Genomic DNA, 24,042 nt, shown 5'->3' on the forward strand with positions numbered 1-24,042 from the left:
GCTCATGTTGAGCTTCTCGTCAATCAGCACACCCAGGTCCTTCTCCTCAGGGCTGCTCTCTAGCCATTCCCCACTGAGCCTGTATTTGTGCTTCAGATTGCCCCGACCCAGATGTAGGACCCTGCACTTGGCCTTGTTGAACTGCATGAGGTTGGCTTGGGCCCACCTCTGCAGCCTGTTCAAGTCCCTCTGGATGGCATCCCTCCTCTCCAGCCTGTCTACCTCACCAAAGAGCTTGGTATCATCAGCAAACTTGCTGAGGGTGTGCTCAACCCCACTGCCTATGTCGCTGACAAAGCTGTTGAACAGTACAGGCCCCAGTACCAACCCCTGAGGAACACCACTCATCACTGGTCTCCACTTGGACATCAAGCCGTTGACTGCAACTCTTTGAGTGCAACCGTCCAGCCAGTTCTTTATCCGCCGAGTGGTCCATTTGTTGAATCCATGTCTCTTCAATTTAGAGACCAGGATATTGTATGGGACAGTGTTGAATGCTTTGCCCAAGTACAAGTAGATGACATCTGTTGGTCTTCCCTTGTCCACTGCTGCTGTAAACCCTTTGTAGAAGGCCACTAAATTTTTCAGGCATGACTTGCCCTTGGTGAAGCCATGCTGGCTGTCACCAATCACCTCGTTGTTTTCTATGTGCCTCAGCAGTTTCCAGGAGCATCTGCTCCATGATCTTGCCAGTCACAGAGGTGAGACTGACTGGCCTATAGTTCCCTGGGTCTTCCTTTTTTCCCTTTTTGAAAATCGGGGTTATGTTTCCCCTTTTCCAGTCAGCAGGAACCTCACCAGACTGCCACAACTTCTCAAATATGATGGCTAATGGCTTAGTGAATTGATCTGCCAGTTCCCTCAGGACCTGCAGATGTGTCTCATCAGGTTCCATGGACTTGTGCACCTTCAGATTCCTAAGGTGGTCTTGTACTTGATCTTCACCTACAGTGGGTGGTTCTCTATTTTCCCAATCCTTGCCTTTGCCTTCTGCGTCATGGGCAGCGTGGCTGCGGTCCTTGCCAGTGAAGACTGAGGCAAAAAAGTCATTGAGTACCTCAGCTCTGTCTCTGTCCCGGGTAACGAGTTCTTGCGTTTTCTTCTGGAGAGGGCCCACATTTTTCCTAGTCTTTCTCTTCTTGCTGATATACTTAAAGAAGGATTTTTTTGTTTGTCTTAATGTCCCTGGCCAGATTTAGTTCTACCTGGGCTTTAGCTTGTCTAACCCGATCCCTGGCTGCTTGAATGATTCCTCTGTGTACCTCCCAGGCTACTCGCCCCTGTTTCCACTCCCTTTAGGCCTCCTTTTTCCTTTTGGTCATGTCCAGGAGCTCCTTGTTCATCCATGCAGGCCTCCTGGCTTTTCTGCCTGCCTTCTCCAAGCTCAGGAGCGATGCATCCCTACAAAGAAGGAGGCGGTCCTTGAATATTAACCAACTTTCTTGGACCCCTCTTCCCTCCAGCGCTTCATCCCATGGCACCGTACCAAGCAGATTCTTCAAGAGGCCAAAGTCAGCTCTCCCAAAGTCAAGGATGGTCAGCCTGGTGCACACCTTCCTTGCTGCCTTGAGGATCTCGAACTCAACCATTTCATGGTCACTACAGCCCAGGCTACCCTTGAGTTTGACCCTGTCTACCAGCCCCTCCTTGTTGGTAAGAACAAGATCCAGCATAGCTCCTCTCCTTGTTGGCTCTTCAACCACTCGGAGAAGGAAGTTGTCATCAACGCAATCAAAGAACCTCTTGGATTGCCTATGCCTGGCTGTGTTACCCTCCAACAGATGTCGGGGTGGTTGAAGTCACCCATGAGAACCAGGGTCAGTGAACGTGATGCCGCCCCTATCTGTCTATAGAAGGCTTCATTCACTTGGTCTTCTTGGTCGGGTGGCCTGTAGCAGACCCCTGCTGTAATGTCCTCTGCTCCTGATTTCGCTTTAATCCTGACCCATAGGCTCTCAGTTGGCTCTTTATCCATCCCTAGGCTGAGATCCATGCATTCCAGCTGCTCATTGACATATAAGGCAACACCGCCTCCTCGTTTCCCTTGCCTGTCTCTCCTGAAGAGCCTGTAGCCTTCAATGCCAACACTCTGGTCATAGGAGTCATCCCATCAAGTTTCTACGATGCCAATGAGTTCGTAGCCTTGGAGGCGTGCACACATCTCTAACTCCTCCTGTTTGTTCCCCATGCTCTGTGCATTTGCATAGATGCACTTCAGCCATGTCTTCGTTGAGGCTGGCTGCTGTAATTACTTTGTGCTGCTCTCCAGGCAGCATTCCTTTGCTGTGTATTAACGGTGCCTCCCCATTGGCTCCTGTTGGTCCAGGAGTTCCTGGCTCCTCTATGTAAGACTTTGAGCCTGCTGCAGTGTAGCCAGCACATTTTGGAGCTAATGGCTGCGGGCCCTCACCAGCACCCTGTTCCTCTATCCTTGGTACAACATCCCGTGGCTGGTCACAGGTAAACCCGATAATACCCCCTTCCCCCATCGAAATTTACAATGTATTTATTATTTTTAATGAAGCACATGTAGCATGCTGGATTTGATTTACTTTTTTGGGTAGGTTTTGAGAACACCTATCTCTGTTTAGGCAGAGCGACAGGCTGTGAATACAACTGTTCAGGGATCTGCTGCAGACATAGTCAAAACAGCCACTGTGAACATTCAGAAACGCCTGGAAGCTTTCTCCTCTGTGATCAAGTCCTACGGACACCTGGAGAGCTCCTTCCAGAGAGGTAAGACCGGTATGCTTGCCTCTTCCTTGCGCATAAGAGCAAAACTTTCAGTGTAACTAATTAAAAAAAATAAAAATTTGCCTGCAAAAAAAAGTTAGGGCCTTTGGGCTAGGGGTGGGAGACGTTTTATTTCCTGACAGTGGTAAGTCTGTGATTAATGGGCAAAATTCATAAGGAAGGAGGGAGAATGTCTGCTCAGCGCACAAATTAAAGCAAATGTTGTGATCAGATCAGAAACCCCAATTGCCTCAAAGAAGATTTTGCAAAGGTTGGCAGTGGGCATTCATATGGAGATGGTCTGTGATGCCACCACAGAATTGTTCAAAAGTTAGAAGGAGAAACTGAGCAGATACTCCAGCTTCCCAGGCAGTGAAAGGATAGAATGGAACAACTTCTAGTTCAAAACCCACATTTTTTTTGGTTTGAATTAAGTCTGGAACTTGTTGATTGGAATTTGATGTACAGAGGCTCTACAAGAGTATTATATGAAGCACTTATCATCATAAATTTCTTCTTGCTGCAGATAGCAAAGCTGTGCAGGGGTACTCATTCCCAGAGGAGTGCTACCAAGACTTTTTTTTAGCGTAATGTAGACAGTGATTTGTTCATCAGTCATATTTTTAGAAAGACAACTCAAGGGATGGAGTGCTATATTTCTTTGATAGTTCTTATGCTTCAACTGAAATGTGAAGCTGTCTTAATATGAACAGTCTGATTTGTAGGAATGAGAAGAAAAACTAAATAATTAATTGCTGAACCTCTAAAAATATGTCAGGGAGTTTTATTTTAGAGAGACAAAATTCAGAGGTCTGCTATGAGTAGAAAGCATGTGCTTGGCTGAACTTCCCACCCCTTCCAAGAGCAGCAGCTAGTGACCTTTGGCTAACGTAATTGTAGGCAGGCGAGTAGATACATTTGTGACAGTTCTTCCTCCTCTGATACTAGCTGTTTTGAGAACTGGAAGGAATCATCTTTCAGCAAGTTATAAAGGCCTATTCCATCAGAGAAGCATCCTGCATCATGTGCCTTCTTCAGCATTGCTGCTTCAGTGCGAGGCTTGTGTGAGGAACTGGTGATGCTGTGAAACCCCTCCTGTAGTTGTGAACTGGAGTCCTCCTGTTAGTTGACCTGAGAAATAAATAACTTTTGAGTATGTGTGTGTGAGGTTGTGTTTGTTTATTTTTTTTAAAAAAGCTTTTTACTATGGAAGGGTTTGTTCTGTTTTATTTTTGTCAGGCAAAGCCTACCAGGATCCTGGTTTTGTCAGCTGCTTACTTGTTTATTCATAAACTGCTCTTTTTTCTTTCCTTTTTTAATCAGGAGTAGTAGCTACAGTTTCAGATAACAGCATTTGGGAGGAGGCTTACAGCCTTTTTAGACTAGCCATTAAAATGATTTTGGAAGAAAAGCAGAATCCTAATTCATTGCCCAAGAGAACGTTGTAAACCAACTTCTGATTAAACTTGACGTGATTTTGTTTAAAATTTACTTTTAAAACAGATGGTTCAGGAGATGCAACTGTCTCTTGTTTCTGTTCTGATTCATATCTTTATAATGTAAGGATGAAATGTTTATGTCAAAAATGCTTTTCATTAACATTTTTCCCTCAGTAGCTGTACAAATATTGATAGAATAGTAATGTTTTGTGGTTTTATCTGTAGGCATGGGCTTTTCATTTTAAAGTTCCTCACATTTTTTTTCTCAGCATTAGGAATGTGTGAGGGCTTTTTAATTACAGGAAGCATGCCTTTACGTAATGGTACCTAACGAAGTGTGCTCTTCACCTGTGTAGGAAGGCTAGCGAGGAAGAGCAACAGACGGATGTTACATCCCATCAGCGGAGGTTTCTTTATCCTCCAACTCCATGATGAGCTCCTCTATGAAGTTGCAGAGGATGATGTCATCCAGGTACAGACGTGCAGTTGCTTTTTCAGCTATCTACTGCATTACGATGTTTCAAACAAACCTTCCTTCTAGGGGCTCAGCTTTTCTTCCCTGGATCCTCTCTCGCTGTGTCCTAAAAGGTCTGTGAAAACAATGTTGAATTGGATGAAAAATTATGTTTGTATTCTTGATCCCTTTATTTTCAGACTCAGGTCATCCCCATGATTGAAGTTCATTTTTCCAACATGTGCTTCGCTGCTTATAACAGTAGTTTGTACAACTTCTTTTCAAGAGTTGATGAGTGAAGTAGTTTACTGTTGTTGACAGGTGTAGGGGGAAGTTTTTCCTCTTTTGGAGTTATTTTTGCCTCCCTGTTCACACTCGTATCTTCTGGTGCCTAAACACAGAACATGCATTGTTACAGCTGTGGTTTATACTCTGTGTAGGGAAAAGAGGATTCCTTGCTTTCGGTACTTGTTTCCTCATTCCCTACTTGCCTGTCTTTCTGGTAGGGGTGTTATGGTGCTGGTTAGCAGCATGGTAGATGTAAAAAATGTGTTGTGTGGACTTAAGGTACCTTTCACATGCATACGTGTCTCTGTGTGTGCTCTTCCACTGTGTAGGGGCTCCTGTGCCTGGGCATAGTGGTGTCTGTGTGACAGCTTTCAGTAGCAAGCGTTTTAGCCATGTGTTGGCAGCTCAGTGTTTTCCCAAGTCCTGAGCACAAACGCAGAAAGGCTCCCAGGATGTGCCTCCATAGCTTGGGGATGTCTTTCTCCCACTTCTGTTCTGTGCATACACATCTTTAATGACATTAAAATGCCATTTCCTGACCTCAAGCAGTAACTCCTAGTCTGAGAGAGTTTTCAGTGGTACTGACTGGCCTGAGCTTTTTTTTTTTTTAAAGTTTCATTAAGAACAAAAGGTTTAATATTTTTCTCTTGAATCTCAGCTCAAGCTTCTGTTCATTTTGCCAGCTCTGTTCAGACATCTGCTGCTTCAGTCCAGACAGGCTGTTTTAGAAATGAAAAGGCTCCCAATTTTCTTTCTGTACCAAACTGAAATCCCCTGAGTATATCCTTTTACGTCTTTAGATACTGACTCCAAGTTATCACAGTGTCCCCAGAAGAACTGAGGCCAAGTTAGTGGATTTGCTCATTATTTATTGTATTATATTTTTTCATCCACAACCTCAACTTCAAGGGAAATTATTACCAGCTTTTCTAACTGCCTTCAGATATATTTCTGTCCGTAGATTTTTCTGGGCAATCACTTAGAACAGCATATGTACACAAGGCATGTTTCCTAGACTTGGGCTTTCCTTGTATGTGCCAGATTTGCTTGTTTTTCAAGGATTTCTGTCTAGCTGAGACAACAAGGTACTTCTTTCCCCTTTGAGTAATTGTTTTTGGGGCCAGAAAGGATTATTTTTTTGTGATACTATTGCCTGCTGTCCTTTCCACTACAGGCTAGTTCTAATGGTGCATCTGAAAGATCTGGGTTGGAAAGGTTCTCTTGAAGTCTCTCCCTCCTATGCCCCCACTCAAAGTAGGGCCTGAATTAATTAGTCCATTTGAATTACGATATACCTTTTAGTAAAAAAGAAGCAAGCATTTCTTGGTTTCTGTATTGGTGAGGTTTTTTTCATCTTGCTGGCACAAAATCTTTATTATACTGTAAATCATGTATTTCTCTGCTGCAACAGCAATTTTTATTCAGACAAGTTAGATTGGTCGCATGCTTGATGCTGGCTCTAGCTTATTTTCAACTGCTCCAGTGCACAAAAGAAAACTAAAAATATCTTTCCATATATCTAGGAGTTTGTGTTCCAGTCAGAGTATCCTTACAAATGGTTTGTTAGAGAAATGATGCTAGTGATCCTTCTGTTTTCATTTGTAGTCCATCAGTGAGCTAGCTTACCTCTTTCAAAAGACCCCATTGGAGTAATACCTGTTTTTTCTTGTGCTGAAGGTGTGAAATGCCTGGGGCACCAGGGCTTTCCTAGTCTGTGCAGAATGTTGAAGTGAAGGTAGGGAGCTTTCAGAGCTTATCACAATAGCAAGACTGTGAGAATATTGCCAAAAATGTTGGAAGGAGGGCTGACCTGCTGCCTGTTGAGCTGACCCTGGCAATGGGGAGTTAGGTAGGAACCTAAAGGTGTGGGCTAGATTAGGAATCAAAGGCTAGATGCTTTTAAACTGCTTGCTTGTTCCCAGCATCATTGCATTTATGTTTTTAAGGTGGCCACTATTCCTCCAAGCATGTTTCAGCTGACCATTGAAAACCCTGGAAAAGGTACTGTTTGCTTAACGTACAGGCAATTGAGAGCCCAAAGCCCCCCGGGTCAGGGTGTTGGTGCATGTCCCATCTCATTCCGTCAGCTTCACCAGGAACCTCAAGCAGGTTTTCATGTCTCCCCTGCAGCTGTTGTCCCTTGTTCTAGGTGCAGCAGCCCTAATCTGATGTTCCTCACTGTGTGCTGGACTTGTGACCATTCTCAGAGAATCTCCCTCTGTATGGTTCACTTTTCTTTTGAAATACTGGGCCCCAAACTTGATCAAGGCTGCAGTGTTTTGAATAAAGTGGAAAATTGATCTCTGTCACACAAGCAACATTTTTTTTCTGTGTTTCAGAATTGCATTTGCTTTCCTTCTCGCAACAGTGTGTTGTGCTTAAGCCCTGTTCCGTTTTTAATCTCTGATAACCCCATTTTTTTACCTGCCCAGGCAGTTATTTTTCATCCTATTTTTGAACAGTGGATTATTTCTGTCCTAGTTCTCTACCCTGCTTCTTTCAGCACAGATGAGTATAGAGTAGAATTACATCCTATTTCAAAGCATTTTTCTAGGTTATCAAGATCATTTTGAAATGTGGTATGTAAGGGCGTAGGGTTTTGGAAGACAAATTTCCCCCTAGTTCTTAATGCTGTTGTAAACTTTTGTGCTCTGATCTCCTCAAATCCCTCCTCCATTCCCCAGTGAAAACTGTGGAGAAATTTCTACTGTGGGTACCTGTGAGGGAATTATGAAAACGCACGGAAGGGTCAGAAAGCTTGAATAGTTCCTATGTTGACACAGTGGCCTCTAGCTGAGATGAGGAATCACAGTAATTTCAAAGCCTCTTTTCATTCTGCTGTGGAAAGGTTCGTGGGATGGGTGTGGACTGAAAGATTCATTCAAATAAGCAGTCCAGGGCAGGCTGGACTCTGTGTGGGTCTTGGGGTAGGAAGGAAAGTGCCTTTATCCAGGGCGGTATTTACAGTTAGGAAAAAAATCCAGTCTCTTACAATCCAAAAAGTCGCAGGCAAAAATATCTTCTGGTCCCCTAACTGTGTACTGAAACGACTGTTTTCTTAGGAATACTTTTTGGAGGGCAGTAAACGTTGGAATTGACTCAACAAAATCGTGAGGGGGAACCTGGGCAGTATTTCTAGCACCTGCATTGAATATGATCCGCTTTCCCAGAGGTTTGTAGTTTGTGTTTCACAGAGCGCCTCTTGTGCCAACACAACGAGGAGGAATGCCATTCTTTGCCTCTGGTGTATTTGTTTTATGTCTTGCTTTCAGTACATTGAAATTTTGAGAACAGACTCCCTGAAACACTTAGAATTATGCAGGTGGGTGAAAGAGGATACTCTGCAGGACTCTCAAGTGTTTAATGAAAACTTAATCTTGCTTCTTTTATAAGTAGCCTTAGATAGTGCAGAACCAGCCGCAACCCTGTGCTGCATAAAATGTTACTGGCTTTATATAATTTCTCAACACATACCCTAATCGGGATTAAAATGTTTGGTTGCGTTCCCATCAGTGGTAGGTCAGAGCAAATAAACTCAGGAGAGGACTCCAGGTGTCCGGCCACCCCAGCTGTTGACAGAAAAACAGAGCATTGAAGTTATGTGTACATCTGACATTTGGCATTTTCTTGTAGGTCGCTCAGATTGTCAAGCATGAGATGGAAAACGCCATCAAACTCTCGGTAAAACTGAATGTTAAAGTGAAAATTGGACCTAGCTGGGGAGCCCTGCAGGACCTGGAGCTCTGACATGAAATGCGGCTGTCTCGCGTGTGGTGAGGCAGACGGCACCGTGGACTGGGCAGGGCAAGGGCCCACGTACTCGCAGGCAGCAACAGACCTGTGTGTGGTGCGATCTTCCCGTGTCGTGTTTCTACAGACGACGTTGCAAGGTGCCTTCTGAAATGTGTGGTGGAAGCTGGTATGAATTCACCAAGGCAAACCCTTCAAAGGTCAGACAGCGCAGTGAAGCGTGTTTACAGAACTGTGAAATTATTAATTGCTAAAAGCATAGTATTTAAATGAATTCTGTTAAAATATGCACAATCTTGTAATTTAAAACAAAACCCCAGAGCCTAATGAATTTATTACATATGAAATGAGCTGGATTATTTTAATAAAACAAGGCACAAAGATAATTTGGCAGTTCTTGTGTGAAATTGTGTCTAGGACAAAAATAAGTCATTGTGTTTGCACTTAATGTTGAATTTTACAGTTGTCTGCTAGGATAATTTTGTACTGAATTCTGCTGATGATATTGAGGTGCCAAAATGGCTTTAGCGCTGGTTAGATTTCTCACTGAGCAGCTGTGCAGCTTTCGCAGTGTGTGGAACCGGTGCTTGGTTGGCCTCCGACTCTTGGGAAAGCGTTTTGGTGACTGACTGCTGTAATTCATTCTACTGCTATCTTGCAGACTGGCCTTGAGAGGGATAGTGTTTGGACTCTTATAGTTAATGCAAAATCACTAGCAAAACCATTCCTTTTTAAAGAAAGAAACTCAATTTATTGGTTAAAAACTTAACGGCAATTCATATTTTTGTAAAGAAAAAAGAAAATCTCAGTCTGGCCAGCTGAAGTGACAGCCTTGCTGGTGTTTGAGGTCTGGTTTGTTAGAGAGGTGTTGCTGAATGGTGGTGGGTGACCCCGTGGCTCTTCATTCAGAGACCTGTCTCTAAGGGAAGCCTCATACCCTGCCTGTTGGTAGCCTCGATAAAAACTGCTCAGATTCCCCCCCACACTTTGCCTCAGTGTCTTTGCCTCCATCCCTGTGATCAGGCAGAAGGTTTTTCTGGGAGTTTGGCCTTGTGAAGCTGAGCTCATCCTGAGACTGACTCGGGGCAGCTGCCAGGATCAGATGCTTCAAAAGAGGGGGCAAGGAAGGAGCTTGCAGGGAATTAATCTGCCACTGTTTGGTGTTACTCTCCTCACTGATAACTTCTAGTCTGGCTAAACCTCACATCACGTGGGTTAGTTTCCCTTCCAGATGGTTGTGATGGTTATACAAGTTCAGCTGTTTTTGTTAACTTCATACAATGACTGACCTTGAATTCTGTTATTTTCATCGTGTAGCCCTTGTATGTTACAACAAAGGGAGGACAGGTGCCTCCTCTCATCTTCTTTATGCCTCTAATTATTTTATCACATCTTTCTTCTGCAATTCCTCCCTAATGTAAGCAATCTCCATCTTTCCATTCTTGCCTCCTGTGAGAAATTTTCAAGCCCCTAATTATTCTTTCATTTCTGAACTTCTGCCGGATCCATTTTAAGAAGTGTACTTTTGAAGTTGCCTTTATAGCCTGATCTGAGAGGATGCATACTTGGCTTTCAACAGCCTGATAGTGTGCTTGAGCTTGTTAACCTCAAATGCGGCGCTTCTGGCGTGGCCGTTATCCTAACATCAGAAGTACCTGGCACCGAGGTTTCAAGAACATGGTGAGTTTTAAAAGATGTTAAAGGGGCCTGCGTACAAAAGGCCACATCCTGGACTCTGATCCACCACATGTCTGTTCTGCGGCAAAATGGACGCATGGTATCGAGTCAAGGATACCTTGCTGGCCTTCTCAGCACTGACATGGCCTTCTTTTCTGCTTTGGATTTCACTTTTTCTTGAGATTTCTTTTTCCTTCCTGCCTGCTCTGCACTGTGGTTTTCTACCACATCTGTCACCTGGTGGCCGAACTCTTTATCCACAGCATTCAGTTCATAGACACTTGATTCTTTTCTAAGCTTATTAAAGCTTTTGTTATTAACAGATCTTGAGCCTCGGCACCCTAGTGTCTGACCATTTGTGTGAAGATGCTGGGTTGGACTCATTATCAATTCACACGGGCTAATGATTTCCTGTCCTGGGGTGTCATGCGGTGACACACCTGTGCTGTATTTCAGGCCTCACCGGAGCCGCTGTAATTTGAGTTGCTTGTTCTTTGGCACATTACAATATATTCCTCCTGCATGCTGTCTTTAGCATTTCAGAAGGATGGATTTCACAGGTATTTCCCAACAAGCTCTCTAGACAGGGGTGACGCTAATCAATAAGGGGATTGACACAGAACGAAACTTATTTGGCTAAACAAACTCAATGAGTTCATTTTAATTAAGCAGTAATTTGGAGCAAATGAGAAGATAAAAGGTGGCCACGGCTCTGTGAGTGAGGCGGCTGTGGTGTTTGAGTCATGATATTAGAACTGGCTCTGAGCTGTTGCCTGATTGCAGCTATTTATGTTCCTTAATTCTGATTAGACTTTAACTGTTAGTGAGGCTAAGCAGGGGAAGCAGAAGAGGGCTTAGGTCAGGTAAGCGGAGGCACGGCTTTAGAGCTGTGTGGAAGGTGATACCTGCTGTTTTCTGAAGTTGGTAGAAGGAGGTTGGCTGCTCGCGTTACTTATTTTTGCCCGAGAGACCCTCTCCCCCCACCTCTGATGCGCTGAGGCCTGGGTTTAGTTGGAAACTGGGCTTTTTTCTAGTCCAGGACCTGATAACCAGAGTGCAGGCTACCCTCTGTTGTCTTGTAGACAGGACGGCATGCATCTGATTGCGTTTGCTCTCTGTTCCTCAGCTGGTTTGTGTCTCTCTCTTTGCGGTCCACTCCTGTCACCTGTGAGTTGGTGCTGCACAGCAACATGCAGTAACACGCGTGGTCCAGCAGCCCAAGAAGACGGATGAACACTGTGGAAGGGGCAGGAGTTCTGTTTGATACGACAGCCTTGTCACTCGGTGTCCATGGAACTGCTACTGCAGCCTAGTCCCACCTTGTGCCCTGTGCTGCCCTGGTCTGGCTGCTGCACCAGCAGGTGGGTGTCTGTCTGCCAGAAGAAATTGGGTTGGGACCCAGTCCTGGCAAATCGCTGTGGTCACCGGGAATGCCTTCTCTTCCCATCATGTGAACCTGTGTGACCCAGCTCCTCGCAGGGAGAGCCCGTCCCCTTGGGCTGCTGAGCAGCCTTGCTCCGTTCGGTTCATATCTGCTTTCCTGTCAAAATGACTCAAATTTCAATTCAGCCTACTACTGGTATGGGGCAGAACTTGCCCAGACTTGGCAGCAGGAGCTCCTGCCATTGATGTGTGATACAGCTATTCAGTCTTTTTCCTCTCATGCAGACTGCAAGCTTGGTTTGCTTGGTCTTTCTGCTGCAGCTTTCCGTCTATCCCTGCCTACTGAAAGCGGTCAGTGTGCTTTCTGGTAACTGGGAAGCAGTGGGAGAGAAGCAGGTGACAAAAGATGATACACATGTAATCTGATCTGGCTTGGTCCTTTTCCCTTTCTCCCATGCTATTTGCATTTCAGCAAGAAGAGAGTTGTAGAGTTTTTCCTGCTGTTTTTTCCTATGGATCCATAGCTGAAAAGAGGGAGCTGGAAGCTCAGTAGCTTTGGTTGACGTTTTTGAGCCTCTCCTGGCAGACCAACTCAAACATGTTGTTGGTAAGTGCCCTCAAACAAGCTCACATCTGCCCTTCTGAGATTTCAGCTTGTAGGTGGCTGCTTTTAACCTGAGGTGGAAGTGATGTGAAGGGTGCTCTCAGTCGGCTGAGAAGCCCAGGTATAAGGCTGGTATTCCTGGGACTGGTATTTTAATTATGAGCACCATGCGAGTTCTCTGCAGTAAAGCATGGGAACATCAGCTGGGGTCGGGGTTCTGTCCCTGCGTGAGCTGCTGGAGGAAGGGTGGTGGTCATCCCACCCAGCAACAACCGTGGCGGTATTTTCCGTATTCCTGAATGAGTGAGTAGTGTCAACTCCATCCAAAGGTTTTATGTAAACTGTGCACCTTTGAAATACTATAAAGAATAGGAGTAGAGGTTGGAAAAAAAGAGAGATCTACACCGACTAATATCAATTCTTTCCTTTATTTTCTTTCCCTCTATTTTTTTTTTTTTTTGGTTTTTACTGGGGACTCGAAACAGCCTCAGTTAAAGCTACCTTAGTTTTCCTTTTGTTGCGCTGATTTAGGATACCTGTGGAACCCGGACATGGTTAGCGCAGGTGTGTGGTTCATCCCAGATTAGCCTTCGTTCTGCGATACAGGTAATGACTCATTAACAAACCCCAGACATCATTTGTCCACATTTCCTTGACACTGAATCTGAATATTGGTTGCTATTTAAAAAAGTACAATGTTTGATTTGTTGATTTAATCACAAAACAAAACACATGAATGGAAACACTCATTTACATGACTATTGCTTATACACCTAAGATGAAGAGTTGACTACAAATGGCCACACGAAGTTCCTTAATGAGAGAGAGTGTGTTCTTACTAAGACCATACCAAGGCAAAAAACCATTCGAGACTGAAATACACGCTGCTTGAATTCACCTTTAGCTTATAGAACAGGATGTATGGGGGGGATTGGGTATTTAAGGAGCATAATCAGCTGAAATCTGGCTTTTTGCTTGTGTTATAATATACACAGTTTATAAATGGAGGAGTCCTGAGGTTGAACACAGCTCTTATTTAAGCTGCAGTGTTATCTTCACTTAAAATTATATACTGAAAAAAATATTTTTGTATGCGTATCTCGATTACAACGTACATGTTGTGATGTGAAAGGGCTTCTCTAAAAGGAATACGTAAACTGTTTTAGAGAATTTATATTTGTGATAATTTTATACAATATGTGTAGTAAATGGAGTATTTCTGTTAAATATTTGTCTAACAAGCTATATTCTGGTATTATAGGGAATGTAATTGATGTACATGGTTGAACTGTAGAACTGTAAAAAAAATTTACAAAGCAGGTCATTATACAAAACAAAACCTGATACTCAAATTTTCCTTTATCTTGTCTTTTAATTCAAGATTTGAAGTTTAAGTTAAAACTCTAGGAATGGATTTATCTTTTTTCTTAAATACAATAGCTTGTACTTAATTAAGGACTTACTAACTCTGAAAACATAAATTAGATTATTTGTAATGTTTTTTCTCTGTATACTCTATCTACAGCTCTGCATGTAAGATTAAACACATCTGATGGAACTCGGGGGGGGGGGGGGGGGGGGAGCTGGGGGGTGAGTGCGCTGTTGGAAGTTCTGTCGTGTCTGCTTTTGGACGTGGTGGTGACAGAGAGCTCCTGTAAAGAACGTGAGGGAACAGGGTAGCCAAATGACCAAAAAGCATTGTAAATTGAACAACTATTTCCAGCCAATCTGGTCTATTGTAACTGAGGATTGCGATGTTGAAGATACTTCTGAGTTTAGGATTTTGCTTGAGGTGGTGCTGTCTTTTAGTGGGAAAGGTGAAAGCACATGATTTCAATAACCAGCGACAGCTCGTGTCCTCAGTTTTCTTACAGCAAGTCAGGTCAGATGCTGTTCTCGTTGCTCGGAATGCTGCGTCTTTATTCCTTTCGCTAACAGCCTTTAGTGGTCAGGTCAGGCCTTTCAAAAATCCCACACTCCCCCTCATTTCACAATCAATCAACCAGGCGAGAGTTTTTCCTCCCTCATTGAAGTTTTTAAGTGAAGGGGTTTTTTTCCACATACAAGGTAAATCGTGATAGAAAGCATTTAACAGTGTGCACTAACAAACTTATACAACATATACATTACATATATATATTTATATATATAGAATGTTCTATATACAAACATATACAACTTTTTAGATCTCTACAGACTACAAGAAAATTGATAATTATAGTCACAAGTGGTAAACTTAACAGAAAGAGTAATTTGTAACTGTCTGGAAATATGTAAAATATGTAAGAGTGGAAAGCAAGATACAGCTGTGACCTGATGGAGAGTACTAGAGAAAAGTTGCTTAAAAGTTTAGTATTAAAAACTGTAAGTTTGAGGGACGCTAGATTCTCATTTCTCTGTCACATAAAAATGCAAATGGAAATCTACTGGCAGGGTTGTTTGTTTTTTTTTTTTTTCCCCCTGGTGTTAAGCTGAAGACTGTTGGCAGCCAAAGTCAGGCATTGTGTAAATGACTTGTTGAACACACTGTTCTCTCTGGGTGTGCCATAGTGTTTAGCAATTAAAAGTTGCTCTTAAATTTTTACATTTGATTCTTAAAATAAGCGAGCAGGCTCCAGCTCCTCCAGCCTGAAGCCATCACTGCTGCAATCACGGTAACGGGGCTTTTTGCAGTATTAGCCTCCCATGTGACATACACCCGAAAACTTAGTGGGTTCCTTGTCATCGAAGTGAACCGAGTGCTTCCTGAGCGTGATGCGCTACCATTCATCCCGGCTGTGTGCTTAAAGGCTGACAGTGTTACACCAGTTCATACTGGAAACTGACCCTGTAGCAGATGGGCGTACAAGTGCCACACTGGAAGCGGTAATGGCCTTTCCACCTGCACGGCTCAGCGCAGAGGCATGCGTAGAGCTGAGTACCCAGAACAAAGGCTGGTGGGGCAGCCTTGGCTTGGTGTTAAGGAAGGCTGCTCAGCTTCTCTGTGAAACTAGAGAAGGCAGGAAAAATAAGGTCTGTGAAGCTGGTTGGAGGGTTTTAATGCTGCCCCAAATGATTTTGTTGCCCAGAGACTAGTGGTTTTGGAGTATAGGCCAGAGCACAGGCAGAGCGAAGATACATTTAAACAGAAGATTGCTATAATGTTGTTCTCATTTATTTTGCATTCTCGATGCCTGGTTACAGTGGTGCTTCCTACACATGCAAGTGGCCATTTCGGTGACCTGGCTGCTGGAAGGAGGTCCCAACCCACTTCCTATTGGCATCAGAACTGAGAGTTTGCTGTTTCCTCAAACATCCTCTCGGCTCATAGACAACTCCAATTCCTTAACTCTCAGCAGAAAAGTAGGCATTGGGTGGGCTTTGACCTTTTTCCCAACAGGTTTCTACAGTTCTCATAATAATAGAGCAGTTTCTCCTGTGACAGAGAGGAACTTGTTGAGTCTCATTCCCCGGTGAGCCAGACCTGTCAGGGCACCGTTTTGATTTTGCCCACACAGAAATGTAAAAATCCTGTTAAAGTGTGACATCCCTGTTGTGCTACAATGTGAATTTAAAACTTGACACGTTGAACCCTTTAACTTGTGCAGCTGCACTGATAGTGAAGCCAGAGGTCTGGACTGTACAATTTCCTGGGCTCCATTTTTTTGTAAGAAAAGGAATGATATGGGAAAGGCATCTTTGAGAGAGATCATCTGAACCCTGGGATGATGTAAACACCAGTGAAGCTAAAGTCTAGTTAGGAGGAGGGTGGTGCCTGTCTGCGACAGTGTCCCAGTGTCTGTCAGGACTCCTTGAAGGGACAGAGGGTGTCACTCTTCTTGTATAGAAAATTTTTAAATGCTGCTTTTCCACCTTTTCCTTACTTTCCTTTTCTTATTTGAAACTATGTCCAGGCCTTTCGTGCCTCGTGTCCAGGCCAATCTTAGAAAAATTTCTAACTTAACAGTTGGCCTGTGTGGCAGTGAAGCTCTCGTAGGCTACCGTGGCTGCAGCACACTCATGGACTCGGAATTTATTTGCGCAGACAGGGACGTTCTAATTTCTATTCTCTTCTGTAGCTGTGGGTTAGAGTGTTCTGCAGAGTTCACTGTAGAAACCAAACAAGCCACTTTGAAGCAGAAGCAAATTACTTCTAGCAGTGTGAGCAGAAAATCAATTGCCACTCACCTGTGGTGTCATTTTATATATGTGCCACTTCAGCGCTGTATATTGACAATTGTTTTTCATGCTCCTCCCCTGGCCCATCGTTTAGTCTTGCTGCTGTGATCTCTCTTGCCCAGCTTTAGGGGGGCTACTGTGCAGTTTCCGTATTTCAATCGGCCTCTTAAAAAATCACTGCTCTGCAAGCTGCTAAGCAGCTTCTGTGAGCAGAACTATGACAGGACTCTCCAACTTGTAGCCCTGCGCTTTCTCATCTTGCCTTTCCTAACTTGAAGGAGTGATTTCCTAAGCTGGTTTTCTATTCCTGCTACTGAGAAATAAGGCAACCAAGTGATACAGACACCACGGGGATGAAAAATGCCACAGCCCCCTTCAAGGACAACAGAGATGACTCTAGAGCACATTTTAAAAAGTACAGATAAGGATGACATGTCATGTGCTCCGAATTGCAAATAAACCACCTATGCTCCTGTTTTAATGACATTTCAGATAGTGCCTGTCTAGCTACGTGAAAAATCTGTAAATTTGGGGCATAGGATTTTGAAGTTAATTATTTTCCTGGTAGTAGGTAAACAGCACTGATTTCAAGGAAGGTTTTTCAAGGGAGATAAATAGCAGATAAGAAAATGCAGCTCAACTCATTTTTGTGTTGAGAATGGTAGCAAACATGCTTGAAATGTACTGGCTTTTTGTAATGTCACTTTTAAAAAATAAATATTTTTGCCATTTAAGTTTCTTTTTTTTCTCAGAATAGAAATAAATTCAATTTTTCTTCGGTCACAACATGCTTTCTTTTTCTCTTTTTTTTTTTTTTTTTTTTTTTTAAGATGTCAATTAGTCATGCAAAGTTTTATAAGTGCATTAACATTCGAGTTTGTACAGAATATTTTCAACCAGACACACTCCCCACAGTTCATACCTACAGCTTCTGAAAAACTACATGCCACAGTGATGGTTGAGTTCCTTTTGGAAAAAAGTTGGCTACTGCGCGAGCCAGCTGTTGGAGTAAAGACCCACATGACTCTAGCTTCCGTCTCATGGTCTGTAAAATTTCTCCTTCACTCCCACTGCGATGAATCCAATAATAGTAACAGGAAAACATCTTCTAGGAGAAAAAACGGTCTCTGGCCAGTGACTGGTAGATTTGGGAATGAATGTTGCTTCCCTGAACAGAGTTCTTAATAAAGCCACAAGCAGCTTCTTTGAAAGTCTAAAACTGGTACCACTTTTTGTCCTTGTATTTCAGCATCACCTATAGAAATGGGAATCAAACAAACAGATATAAACCACTGCTCTGCATACGAGGTATCACACATTACCCAGGCCCATTAACTGTCACAAATTTGTAAGTAAAAAAGGAAGAGCACTGCAGTACTTTACTAACAGTGTTATCAGGTCTTGACTCCACTGAGACCTTGTATTTAATTTCATAATTGCTACATTAAAAAAAAAAAAAGCTACCTGCTATTGCTGTTCATTACAAGATTTTTCCTGAGGATTTTTAACTACTTTTCTTCTGCAAACAGTACAGATGTTCAGGAATAACCAGGAACTTGGTTTTTACTCCTATAGAAAGAAGCTTATCTATGGAGCATAGTGGATATGTCCTGAATACATAATTTTTTTGCATTTCAGGGCACATTCTTTCTGCATACTTTTGCCTCGTGCTTACAAAAGCCAGCAAAAACGTAAAGCCTTGTTAAGAGATGTGATGCATTTTATATTAAAAAAAAAAAAAAAGTGTTTTGGGAAGGATTCTTTAATATTGTTTTATCTTCAAAGAAAATCACTTTAGCTGATTCCCAGCCTTAACAGCGTGGGATGGAAAAGCTTTCCAGTTCCAGCTCCAAGCACAGCAGCTGTCTATTCCAGGCAAGCTCTATTCTATATAACTGTACCACAGTGTTGCACTAGAAATGTTCTCCTCTTCTTCCCAACAAGATCTGTAGAGGTTCCTATATACACATCCACCTACCTGCTTTCCGTCCTACTGCATAGATGTGCTGCACTAAGTGGCTTAAAAAAATACCACAATGAATTAGTGAGAAAGGCAAGAGATGAGAAGTGCCATGTTCTAAATTTAGAAGCTAACAATGGATGCTCATTTATGAAAACATTGAAAGGAAGGGGTGTGCAATGGAAGTTTATTTTTGGCATTCTCATTGTTTGGGAGCAGGAAAAATAGTGTGTCAGTTAACAGGAGCACACCTAAACCAACATGACTGGGTGAATGCGGGGAACTGTACTTGACTTTCCCAAAGGGAAGCAAAGGCTCAGTTGCAGGGTTGGTGGTTCCTGGTTCTGGGTGTGTGGCATCTGGGCCCCTACCTCGTGTGCATGTTTGGAAAATGCCTCGGCGCTGGCCATCATGCTCGCAGTCCTTTCATCCAGCTCTCCTAGTTTCTGTCCTCTCTCATCAAGGGCAATGCGTGCACGAGTCAAGTCCCCAATGACTCCGCCTGCGGCTCCTCTCACACCTTCGATTCCACCTGATCCAGGGATGTGCTGGGCGAGACTGCGAGAAGCTTTTCCTGCCGTGGCCTCACCAACTGTAAAGGAGAAACAAAGAAGCAGACAGGAATGAGTTCCCGCCCACGGCTCTGTCAGTGCTTCTCATCCTTGAGTCGCAGCCTCGCAGCAGTGATGCTATTTGATGTGCAGATGGAAGACTTTGCTCTGTGCACTGGCACAGCTACAACGCAGTTGTGAGCCCCCCCCCCCCCCCCCCCAATTGCTCAAAGGAAGCTGCCAAAGTGAAGGAACCATGGGAAGGCAACTGAGGACCCTCCCCTTTCTTCACAGTGTCATCTTTATTTTTTCATCAATGATCTAAATCTTGTGTACCACTCCACTCCTAGATGACAACAGCAGGGGAGCCAATGAATTAATTTCTGCAAAAAAGCTAACCAATCCAATAAATTACTTACAAAGCTCCTCTCTGTCAAAAGCTTGTCCACTTCCTCCAAAAAGTCCTTTGAGAAAGCCTCTGTTCTGGGCTTCTGGTGTTTCCACAGGAGTAAACAAATCCCCTAGCATGTCCTAGGCAAAGTCAGACAAAAGTCCATGTGAAAAATTAGTGAGGTGACAGCAGTTCTAGGTGTTTGCTTTATTTGTATTAAAGAGCCCCATGCCTTGGATCTAATCAACTAATTTTAAAAGAGTCTGTTGTGTGAACAGTATTGAGTCCTTAGCATTTATGTTTCATCACAGGCAAATACTTGGGCTAACTAGATTCACTCATGCCTTCAAAGGGACTTAGTTTGTCACTTCCCTGTCTTATGTTCATTACCACAGAGAAAAAAAATTATAAGCAATACAGAGTGAAAGTATCAGTGGTAAGATCATATTTTCCTTAGAAACAACAGAGGCAACACTATAATTGAATAAATGATTTGTTGTCAATTATCTGTTTTGTTGTAGTGATTATCCAGGCAAGCAGGGACGGTACTGTTTTCTCTCTATAGCGTAACCGAGTTCAGTGATTGCTGGCAGTTCAGAGAGTTTGGTGGTTCGTTGTTTGTTTGGCTTTTGTGTTTTTGTTTTTTTTTTTTTTTTTTTCTTTAAAATCCCCATCACCTTCCATACAACCTTCCCCCCCCCCCCCCCGGTGCATTTTGGCAGTGCCATCAGTAATGCTAAACAAGCATGTCTGAAGGCACTGTCATGGTGCCAGATCTCGGGAGCAGTCAACCCAAACAAATCTCAGGCTCAGATTTATTTGCAGCAGTACTAGGAAAAGTGGGCTCTCCGGAATTAAACTGATAAAGAAAGCGTGCAGTCCCATTAGTGTTTGAAACCAGTGAGGCTGTGCAAAGAGAACAGTTCTGCCCCGTTGCTCGGCTCTGTGTTTGCTCATCCAAGCCCCAACAGGCAGATACAGCTGTTGTGCTGCACAACACACTCTGCTCCTGGGAGGCTGAGTGCGAGGACAGCGCTGTGACTCACACTTACCGCTCCTCTGCACAGTCACCTGCTCTGGGGAGAAAAATTACTGCAGCCCTTTGAGCCTAAGTGGAGGCTCTCATGCAGCCTGGCTTGTGTTCCTAGGTAGCAGGTGATACTGGGTCATCTGCTTTTTGTACGCATATGACAACTGCGCGAGCCTTTTACTGTCCTCTTTGCATACAAGCCAAGATATAAGCAGCCACAGTCCAGCGGTACAGAGAAGCAAGGGGGATGTTTCCCTTTGGTTGGTTGTTGTATGGTGCTATTAAGGTTAATAAAAAAAAAAAAATGATCTAGCTTCTAACAGCCTCTCACTATAGGTCCATCTTCTAAGACATATTGATCAGACATTTTGATCGTTTTAAAATTGGTTCCCTGCAAAATCATCTCCGATGCGCGAAAGCTTGTGTGCAATGCTCGCTCCTCGCAGTGATTTTCAGACTTGAGACAGACAGTGCTGTGATGTGAGCTGAGCAGCTCAGCACATGTTATTCCCTAGGGCGTAATGAGTGCTGGCAGGACCCTTTCTTTTATATTTCTATCCTAGTTCACTGCTAATTATATAACCTAGAACTTATTCCCCCTCTTTTTTTCCCCCCTTTTATTACTCATGTTTCTCCCTATAACCTCTCACAATTCCTCCTCTTCAGTAAATGACATTTTAATTTGCATTTTCATTGTAAAAAAACCCCAACCCAGATCTAACATTGTAAAGACCTTTTGCTCAAAAAAAAAATTTTAATTAGACCATTTCTGTAGCTACTGTATTTTAATGTACAATGGGAGATCTTTTACTCATGTGGAAGAAGGGGAGTACCAATTATTGAAGTAAAAACAAAGGTAAATAATTAAAAAATATATTAAAACAGAGCACATTTTTTGATACTAACCACACTGGTTTGTCTCATGCTCCCACCTGTCTACTGAAAGCTGCAGGTATTAAGATATTTTTAGAGTAAAATTAAAAAATGATAAAAATGTGGGAAAGAATTCATATTTTCCCTGAGGTAGTTGCTGTGTGGTTGGACACGTGCTGGTACCAAGTGCTGTAGCTGCTACCTGTTTGTAGCTTCCCCTTCTTTCCCTTCAGTCATTTTTAACAGTTGGTCTTTCGTACGGTAGGACTTTGAGAGAAGCGGGCTGTGAAGAGTCCCGTTTGGGCACAAATCTGCCTCTGTACGGAGCCAGCAGAGGTTGCAACTACGTGCGGGCAGGCTCTAGGCTCGGGCCAGCCGGTCGGGCACAGGAGCAGGGTGACAGTGTCGTGAAAAAGTCCAAACAGCGACAGAGCTGCTGACCTCTCTCTGCTGCTTTGGCATCACTCAGTCAGGGCGAGCGGAGAGGAACACATCCGTCCTGCTCCTGCAGTGCAGCCTTCACTTCAAATACTAAAATCTAGCAGTAAACACGTGGCAATTTACGTCCGACGGTTCAGGCCACCGGCCCTGCCACACAAACACAAAGGTGACAAAGTAAGGGTTTGAGCCCTACCTGCAGATTGTCACACATCTCCTGGCTGTACGTCAGGCGCTGGATCTCTGTGGGAGAGCTGAGATACAACGCTTGCCCTTCGTTAGTGAAACAAAAGGTCCGCGCTATCCTCATGTCTGTCACAGGCAAATAGTTGATGTCCAGCAGTGGGCGAAGGCTGGGCAAGCTGAAGGGAAGCAGATACCTAGGTAAGTCGCCAGTTGCCACACGTGGTACACCTGCTCTGTGCCAGCATTTTAAACCCACATGTAAATTCATGCTTTTCGTAACTGGAATAGTTAAAGTGCAGCTCTAAGCTGAAAAATTCTGCCATAAACGCGCTGCCTTCCTACTTTGTTTCCCTGCACGGAGAAGTTTCAGCTGCCTTGCCTCAGTGACCCTTAGGCTTCTCCTCCCATCTGGATTTGGGATGTACGTGTGGCACAGTATGGCTTGTGCCACGTGGCCGGGGACTTTGCGGGGTAAGGCTTGCCTGCAGTTATCGCATGGGCATCTGCAGGAAAGGGCATGGCAGGGCCCTGCTTGCGCCCTGCAGACAAAGGCTCCAGCATCCCCTTTGCTGTCCACCAGCGTCTCCCAGTTCACCATTTTGGATGGCACTTTCCAAAATATAAATGGCCTGGCTGGGGAAAGGGGGTGAGGCAAGCCGAGCACACAGGTCCAGGGCTACCGCACACTCAGCTCAATGGCGGCAATGACGAGGAAGGGAAACCAGGTGCTCTGAGCAGAACATCTTCCAAAACAGCAAGAGTGGGACTTGCTACTTCACACGGGATGAAAACTACCCTTTCTACGCCTGACTTTTTCTATACTCCTCTATACCTGACTTACCATAAACGAGCAAAATTATCAGGGTTCTTTTTTACGATAGTTAAAAATCCAGACCCATCAATTGTCATGGGTGGGGGATTACTATGAAAGAAAGGAGTTTGCATTGCTGTGCAGCTGCCTTAACTCCCCGTGTGCAGACAGGCCAAGGAACAGGTATGACAGGGGGCCAGGCAGGGCATCAAATGCACCCGCCAGGGAGTTAATGCAGAGCATCAGGCCCTCTGGAGCAAACACAAGTGGAACGTGACGGCACTGTGCCACCGCTTTGTTTAGTTTTGCCACAAGATTAGTTAGATAAGTACCTCAGTGTCATGATGTGCCCATTGGCACAAAAGCACGCCAGACAGACGCTGTTACAGAGGGTGACCACATCTGCTCGCAATAAAAAGGACGTTTCGGTGATGTTGTGGACATAAAGACATGTTTGGGAAGGCAATGAGAAGACTTTGGCTTGTTTTTCTGAACAAATGACTGCAAATTGATGATCACCCATATCCTGGGAGGAGGAAGGGGAATGCATGACAAGTTTCCTTTTTCTTGTTTTTTCACCGTCATCAGCACTGTGTGGGTCCCTCCATACTTCATACGGTGGATGTGTCAATGTCCCCATGCAGTCCAAGCACGCGAAGGTCAGCACGGCTCCTTTCAGTGTCAGAACTGTGCCTGCAAAACAGAATTTCCGCTCACTGGCACTGGCACCACAATTAAACTGGTTGTCAGTACTGCGAATGTGTGCAGTACAGCTGACATTCAGCTTTTGTAAACAGAGCAAACAGGTTAACGTAGCTAAGGTGACAAGTCTTCCTTGCTCAGGGCTTCCTGACCGCACAAGAAGGTGAACAAACAGCCTGCCACAGTACTGAAAAGGTCTCAGGCAGTCTATACCAAATAATCTGTATAATACATGCTACAATACCATAAAGATAGGCTGTAGTTTATCTCAACGCATTATACTGGTAGGATATTTATTCTGTAGCAATAAAATTGCTCTCCTTAGTCTGGTGGCCTTCCCGCATTGTTTTTCTAAACAAACTGGGGGTGGGAAACCTCTGTTCCTGTGCATCCCCTAATTTTTCTTATTATTTTACTTTGACCGTACTAAGCGCATACTGCCTCTCCTCAGACTTGACCTCTCTCTCAGCCCTCCGTTCTCTCTGCTACACCATCTGTCACTCGCTCGGCCAAGGATCTCTCCTGGTACACCAACCTGCCAACATTTTTGTTTCCTTTCCTGAATTCCCTTCTGCTTTTCTGCAGCTCTCTGACAGTGAGGCAGCCAAACTGTT

At 43.9% G+C, this 24,042-nt stretch overlaps 2 protein-coding genes across 3 annotated transcripts in view; one reads left to right on the top strand and one right to left on the bottom strand.

Moving 5' to 3' along the window:
* POLQ (DNA polymerase theta) overlaps nucleotides 1-9,044 on the top strand; it is a gene marked incomplete at its 5' end in the record, with an annotated part of 61,222 nt that extends 52,178 nt beyond the window's left edge. Inside the window, 3 exons of the mRNA XM_082488695.1 lie at nucleotides 2,592-2,745; nucleotides 4,529-4,644; nucleotides 8,548-9,044. Coding sequence (XP_082344821.1) covers nucleotides 2,592-2,745; nucleotides 4,529-4,644; nucleotides 8,548-8,661 — 384 coding nt within the window. The 3' untranslated portion in view covers nucleotides 8,662-9,044. The remainder of the gene's footprint in view (nucleotides 1-2,591; nucleotides 2,746-4,528; nucleotides 4,645-8,547) is intronic.
* An 8,655-nt stretch (nucleotides 9,045-17,699) lies between these two features.
* STXBP5L (syntaxin binding protein 5L) overlaps nucleotides 17,700-24,042 on the bottom strand; it is a gene marked incomplete at both ends in the record, with an annotated part of 209,544 nt that continues 203,201 nt past the window's right edge. For both annotated transcript variants that reach the window (XM_082493120.1, XM_082493119.1), the window contains 5 exons: nucleotides 17,700-17,741; nucleotides 18,818-19,038; nucleotides 19,417-19,528; nucleotides 21,926-22,091; nucleotides 23,059-23,413. In XM_082493120.1, coding sequence (XP_082349246.1) covers nucleotides 17,700-17,741; nucleotides 18,818-19,038; nucleotides 19,417-19,528; nucleotides 21,926-22,091; nucleotides 23,059-23,413 — 896 coding nt within the window. The remainder of the gene's footprint in view (nucleotides 17,742-18,817; nucleotides 19,039-19,416; nucleotides 19,529-21,925; nucleotides 22,092-23,058; nucleotides 23,414-24,042) is intronic.

Source organism: Vanellus vanellus, assembly GCF_965231255.1.
Source record: "Vanellus vanellus genome assembly, chromosome: 1".
NCBI classification, from domain to species: Eukaryota; Metazoa; Chordata; class Aves; order Charadriiformes; family Charadriidae; genus Vanellus; species Vanellus vanellus.